At 33.5% G+C, this 7,687-nt stretch overlaps 1 protein-coding gene across 1 annotated transcript; it reads right to left on the reverse strand.

The window, feature by feature from the left end:
• Nucleotides 1–666: 666 nt before the first annotated feature.
• LOC124455087 (fibroblast growth factor receptor-like) lies at nt 667–4,050 on the reverse strand. Its single transcript, XM_047005830.1, has 3 exons — nt 3,878–4,050; nt 1,352–1,633; nt 667–1,159 (listed from the first exon to the last, which is right to left on the reverse strand). Exons 1-3 carry the CDS (start codon nt 3,975–3,977, stop codon nt 792–794), a joined length of 750 nt encoding a protein of 249 aa, XP_046861786.1. The 5' UTR covers nt 3,978–4,050; the 3' UTR covers nt 667–791.
• Between the last annotated feature and the right edge of the window lie 3,637 nt (nt 4,051–7,687).

A 7,687-nucleotide genomic window follows, 5' to 3' on the forward strand; every position in this document is an offset into this window, starting at 1 on the left:
TGCGTCTAAATAGCGGGCTGAATTGACCATAAAATAACACAAAATTTTTGCTTCATATAATCGGCCCCTTAAAGCGACTTGGGCGCCAAATCTTTTTAAACCCCATGTAATGGGTTATGACCGTGCCACTGACGAACTTTCCAATTGTTTACAGAGGTGGTGCAAAAAAAATTAGAGCTGCGAGCTGGTAAGAAAGTGACGTAAGAAAGGTGGTGTAAAAAGTTAAAACAGTGCACAGAAAACTTAGTTCGAATGTACAAATGATTTATTTTCATGAAAATTGGAGGAGAGGTTATAGAGAAGTGAGCAATTTTAAGGGCGATGAAATCTGATATTTAAGGGGGGCGTGGTAGCCACGTGCACACTTCAATCATTGATTTCTCCAGCTCTTTATTGGTTTTTAAATTTACAATTTTTATTTGATGCATGTTGCTACACAAATCTAGCATTATATTTTGACCATAAGAACATCTACATTAGTTATTTCAATAATGTTTTTCTTTTACGGCATTTATAAGTTCTCATTAATGTCTATTACTTTACATTTCGTGTAATCGTGCATCATACACACGACAAACAGTGATGACCGTTTCTTAATAAGGAGACATGAAAGGTGGGTAATCGTCATTAGCTACAAAAACCAAGAATAAGAAGAGCAATGCAAAATTAATCGAAGAATACACATTTTAATATTTCAAAATAAAAAATACATATTTTCATGATGTCTTATTCTTACGTACAAATGACAACAACGTGTTCTTTTTTGGTACTAATCTTCAGCAACAGTCTAATTATTTCGTTACAGCTGATTTCAAATGACGTTTGTTCACTGTCAACTTTACTTTACTGCTTACCACCCCTCTGGAGCCATTAACACCACATTCGTATTCACCTTCATGCCGTTTCTTCAAATATATGATCTTCATCTCCATGACAACGTCATCATTTTTATTTACATAATGGGACACTCGAATATTTTTATGATTCCTGAGTCCGATGACAAATTTTCTCGTCAAATCCTTCCAAAAGTAAAATTGTAGCCCGCTTGTACATTTTGCTTTATAATGCACAATACAAGTCAGTGTTACTGAGCTGCTTATCTTCGCCGTCACGTCTGGCTTTGGACTACAGACAAGTGGAAGCGTTTTGCAAAATGGAGCTAAAAATAAATTTGAAAGTCGGACATGAAAACTTGTCGAGTTTTTTTCATAAATTGACACAAGTTTGAAAACATTTACTAAGTAAATAGAAACTAATAAAACAAATATAAATTTAACAATGTCTTTAACATGCATACAAATATCTAAGATATTTTAAACCTTAAATGTAAGAAAATAATGAACATACTTACGCAAAACATCAAGAGTAATATTCCATGAAAATTGACCAAATTTATTGGAACCTTCGCAACGATATACGCCATGATCTGATTTTACCGTCTTAGAGATTGATAAAACTTGATTGGCCTCGGTGAATGAATAGTTTCCTTTTGTAGTTAGAAGATTTTCATTTTTAAACCATTTCACTTGTAACGGCTTTGCCCCCAAAAAACAACAGTACAATTGAATTTTTTCGCCTACGGTGACGATATCTTGCGCTGTGTTTGCATCATCAAGTATTGGTGCCTGTTTAGCTTCAAAAAAAGACAAAAAACAAACATCATGACACATGCAGATTAGTTGATATGAAAACAAAAATTAAATGGAAATCTCCCGCATGTTAAAGTGAGCTACCTTAAACTCTCGCTTCCTCTGTGTGGCTCCAAAATCAACTCATAATTATTCAATGACGGTATTTCTACTTTAATGAAAGATTGATTTGAAATTTTTCAGCAAAAATCTTGCCATTGAAGAAAAATAACTTTGCCAATGATTTGCGGAGAGATCGTGATTTTTATATAGCACACAGTGAGTGTTGGTGAGAGTGACGACTTTTAAAATCACAGGAAAAAATGTGCTTATTCATGTGTGCCATAGTGAGAAAACATTTATTGATTTAATGCAAGTAATGTTGATGTAGCTGTAATGTTTTAGTATTAAATAAGAGCAGACTGCCTTACATAAATTTACCAATTAACTAATTTAAATTTCTGCGTTTTACATGTGTAGCTTTGTGCAAAAACAAATGATGTACGTCACTCGACCTCATGCACCGGACGTCACATGCATATCACCTCTCATCACCAGACGTCACATGCATATCATCTCTCATCACCAGATGTCACATGCATATCACTTCTCATCACCAGATATCATAACATGACATCACCACATGTCATTTGTTTATCATGTGATAACATTGAATTTCATTTTTTATATATAAGAAACTAAACATTCCCAACTTAAAAAGCGCGTGGTGTTTTTTTGTTTTTGTATTTTTTCTTGATAAATTTTAACAGCAACAATGAACGATACTTTATGTTTTATTGGTTTTATCTAAAATTTTGTATTATACAAGTTGCAGAGGCTCGGTTTTCATTAAAATATGGGGAATACCCATTTTCGCATGAATGTTTTCGGAAGACGACCAACCATTTCTAGTTTGCGTCACATGGCTTAATTTAGAAAATAACCATTTACAACGTTGCATGAAATATTATACATGAGTGACAGTCAAGGATCTTAAAAACTTAACCAAACCTTTCACGCCTTTTCCGATTCAACAAATATTAAGACTATATTTGCTTCACTGCATTTTCAATGATTTCATTTGAATTACATCAATTTCAATTTCTTTATGACACAGGTAAAAATGCTCCTAAAGTAGACTTGGATTATCGACATTAAGTTCTTCTTACACTTAATATAATAGAACACGAAAAGCCAAAAGAAAGTTCTTATTTAGCAAGACGAACAATACACAACAATCATTTTTAATAAGCTGCTGTTGTAGTATAATATGTGAGCTGATACTTTGGTAAGTGTACAGCCTAAGGTTGAAAGAATTCGTTATAAGAAATTACTGCGGCGACAAGTGATACAATGCTTTTCATAAGCGTTGGTAATGTAACAAGTAAAAGAGGGTTAAGTATGTTTTAACGATATTTAAAATTGAAACTAACCACCTACAAGATAAACATCGAGAATTACCGTATTTGCCGGTGTATAAGTCGACCTTTTTCGATCAAAAATCGACCTAAAAAAAAAGACCTCGACTAAAAAAATCGACCGAGTCATGAAATTCAACTTCGTATTCATCGCTTCAAAAGTGATGGTAATTATTTTAACTTGCAATATTGTGTCGGAAATCAGTCTGCGAAGTTCAAACTGCAAGTTGTAAGCTTTGCCGAAGAAACTAACAACTGTGCTGCCTCAAGAAAGTTTGGCGTAAATGAGAAACTCGTAAGAGATTGAAACGCAATGCAACACAGCTAGCAGTGATGACAAGAACAAATGTTAGCACATAGAGGAAAAAGCTGCCAGTGGCCAGCACTTGAACACGAACTTGTATGCTGGGTCGAGGAGCAACGAAAGTGTGGGTTCGTCGTCACAAGAAATATTATTCGTCTGCGAGCTTTGGCTTGTGCCAAGCAAAGCAAGATTACCGATTTGTAATTATACATCTTATTATTAATTATTACGTGTAATAAGTTTAAGATAATGAAACAATTGAGCTCGACTTGTACGAAGGATATATCATAAAATCGTAAATTTTCGTCGAATTTTAGGGGGTCGTCTTATACAACGAGTCGACTTATACACAGGCAAATACGGTATATGTAGGATATTGATATTCATTAAATCTATAGTTATACGCGTACAAATTTATTTTGAGTTGTGGTTATCAAGGCTTTAGCTATGTCGCTGTATATATTTAAAAAATACATAAGTTCAAAACTTTGAGTGAGAATCTCTTGATAAAAATGTTTATTTTGTACCTGAATTGCCATCAGAACAGATTAAATCATCGTAAGAAAAAGCTTCATGGAATATTGACAGCAGTAAGAGTACAACTTTTCCATTTAATAACTTATACATTTCGCCCCTTGGCTCTGATCTACTAATTTCCAAATCACGAATTTGATTTCAGATGTTGGAATGACTGTTTCATAATAGTCTGAGAAATAAGTAGCAACCTTTTATAGTTGAGCATGGGAAACTAAAAACTATTCATAATCTGAACGAATAATCCGAATATAGAAATATCGTAATAATATCGACACACCCATGCTGTTTATAAAGAAATTCTAGAATATGAAAACAACTTTGTTCTTTATTCTCTACACGTTAATCATCATGACAGGACAAAGTCATCATAACGCAGATCGTGAGATGAATAATCATGAAAGATTTGGAAAGAATTTTTTGTGGTTAACCATTTCTAATCATAAAAGAAAAACATTTCCCGTTTTATGAACGAGAATGTAAGTTTCAATTAGCACATCCGGTTTATTTACATCTCTTAAATTTTATGTACAACAATTAATAGCCACACGAAAATATATTGTACCTACTCAGAGAATCTAATTATCTAAATATGAATTATCGCACCGTTTGCAGAAAGCAAATTTCAAAGCCTTTAGTGACAAGTTGCTTTTTTATTCTTATCATTGAATGATTAGAAGATCATGAACTGCCATACGATAAACTTTAGTTGTTTAATAAAGTATGGCAATGAGGAAGAGTTTATTACGAAGTGTGTGGCGTTTTGGTTGAAAAAAAACGAGTTCTGTTTGAAGAAATAGAGAAAGTTTCATTTAGATGTAACGAGTGGATTCCAGATTTTGAGGTAATGGGAAACGGCTTAATGTTTGGAGGAAAGGAAGAGTTTATTTTGAGATATTGGCCTATAATGGGAGATGATTTTTCTGCAAATTGAACTGTTTTTCCTAAGAAATGGGGAAGGGTTTATTTTGAGTTTTGCAAAGGTTTGTGGTTTCTAACAGTAATGACAAAAGATGTGCTCAAGAAGAACAGGAAATGTTAAGGAAAAATGGAGAAACGTTTGCTTTGCGGAAATGGGGAAAATAACAAATAAGATGTTAGTGTTTAAATTTAGTACACAATGATCGAAGTCCCAACCGCGAAAACATAAAATTGCAGCAAGTTTATCGACTTTTAGAAACAAAAATTCTCACCACAGCTCTGACGACAACAGTTTCGATTTCTGTGTTATGATGGCCTGATCCAAACACAGGCATCGACCAATCAAGCAGAACACGCATTTCGCTTATATATGTTATTTTATAATACATTATACAAACTGATGTTTCCTTTATTCCTGAATTTAATCATCTCCAGCAAGGCGGTTAGCCACAGGGGCGGATCTAGGATTTTTCAAACATCAGTCATAAAACGTCGGAGGCGCTCCGCACCTGGGGGGTGTGAGGCATTCTCCCCTGAGAAATTTTGAATTTCAGAGCCTTGAAAATGCCATTTTCAGCGTTTTAGAGCAATACAAAATGTACTTTGTGGGCATCGTTTTTGCGTAAAAACAACACATTTTGCTTACGTTTTTTTAAAAAAAAATAATGAAGTGAACAATACTTGAATGTTTTGCCAAATATTTAGGCTCATTATCATGCCAAATATATGGCTCATTAGCATGTCTAGGAACGTAAAATTTATTTTACAATAATGCTATTCAAAAACAGACATATTCTTTAAAAATTTCTACAAAGTTGTCAGACATAGACACCCCTAGAGACCCCCATTCAAACCTCTATGTAATGAGTTAAGTTAGAAATTTGGTACTACAAGTGACAGTTCATAGATATAGAAAAGCTCAGACTTCAAACCATGCAAGCTTATTGTAACCCTTTACCCATCTCCACATCAGTGCCAGCAAACTCACTTTTTGAGAAAAAACTCAAAATTTTTTTCTGCCAAAGATTAAGCAAAAATTATCAGACTAAGAATTTGCAGTTAAGGACATCTTAATGCCATAAATGTTTATTAGGCATTTCACTAGACTATTATCTTCTGTAAGTATATGCAAGGTGTGCTATATAGCAATCACTGGTAGCATTGTATTTGCAAATACAAACAGAATGTAACCAACATGTCTTTAATTATATAATTACATGAATGTTAAAATTGGTTCATATGTCATGCTTACTGGTTATGATAAATATCTTTTCATATGATCAAAGCTTGTTTAAATGTAAATCTGAAATAATTTAGTTTAGAAATTATAATGATCATCAGAAAAATTACCTAGTGATCATGAAAAATACTTTGCTGTTTTGCCAAATTTCAAGGTTTATCTGCATACATAGAAAGACATTTTTACTTTATAGAAAATGCTTTTCATACATTTATGTCAATAGCCTTTGGAATTTATGGCAAAAATCTGGTATGAGCCGTAGATTAACACACCTTTACATCTCTACATGAGGTGTTCAGTTAGAAAAGGCGACAAATGTGACATGGGACAACATTTCATGTATGTGAAATACTCAGGTTTAATACCATTCCAGTCAAATTGTCAAAATAAAAGCTTCATGGATCAGAAGACTCAAAATCACAGGTTATAGTAAACAGCTTCTCATGTAATAAATGTTAGTTTTCTCAAATCTTAAACAATATGTAGTATAACTGTCCAATGATTGAATGATCAATGATCATAAACTGAAAAGCCCCAAACATTTGTTTATGATAAAGTAAATAATAGTATGGTGCCTTATGGCTACAGATTTTTTGTCCATTGAAATATATTTGCAGGAATGTAGGATTTCGCTGCCATATAACGGCCACGATTCCCCAAGCACTAAAGAAATCATAGCTTAAATTCCTTCGGCAACAACAATTTTAGAAGCATCAATCTGCTTACCATACGCCATATTGACATATATCGCATCACACACTCGCATAAATTGACTTTGATATATTACATTCATGCATACACTTCACTTGTCATTTACTTACGATTTTGGATGTAAATTTCTGATGATAAAACTCAAAACAATGTTGGCCTTCTTTTGAACATCAATGACTGAAATGTCGCTCGCGGATTGTCTTTGCCAAGCATTTACAATTTAGCCATAAATTTTTCACCCTCTTGAAAAAATTCACAGTTTGGACAGCAGCATTCATGTCAATATATGAATTTGTAAAGATTTCCATAAATTCCATCTGATTGTAGTTTAGTTTCTATCATGTTTATAAAATTACTATGAAACGATCGAACATTCAATTCAGACAGTGAGCTTGACTATGTTAGTTCAGTTGGCTATCAGTCGAAATCCGTCAAACCAATCACAATAAAACAAAAATTCAAATAAACCAATTGTAAGATAGCAATTGGACTCCCTTATACGTCCGGCCACCTCTCTTATCAGTCGAGACCATTCCAGACTGTCCACTGATCTGGCCATTGACCAATAAAATAAGCGTTTTGGCGTTCATAGACTCCTTTATCCGTAGAACCAGTCAAGGCACCCCGCTTAACAGTCGGTTATTCCAGGTCAATTAAAATTCAACTGATCTGGTTACCAACGAGATATTCATTGGATTAGTCATTAGTTTTCAATAATAAATAAAGCTGGATTTTTATCATGAAGTAAATGCGATAATAAAGTAAGAATAATTAATGAATTTTTAATTAATATGAATAGGTAATTTCAAACATCAGTCGCGCGACGGATTTGACATACTCTAGATCCGCCCCTGGTTAGCCACTTACGCTTAAATAGTTTTCAAAGTATATTTACGATATCACGATATACTTTAGAATCTTCATAAATAGA

The sequence above is a fragment of the Xenia sp. Carnegie-2017 genome, unplaced genomic scaffold (assembly GCF_021976095.1).
Source record: "Xenia sp. Carnegie-2017 unplaced genomic scaffold, XeniaSp_v1 HiC_scaffold_3, whole genome shotgun sequence".
NCBI classification, from domain to species: domain Eukaryota; kingdom Metazoa; phylum Cnidaria; class Anthozoa; order Malacalcyonacea; family Xeniidae; genus Xenia; species Xenia sp. Carnegie-2017.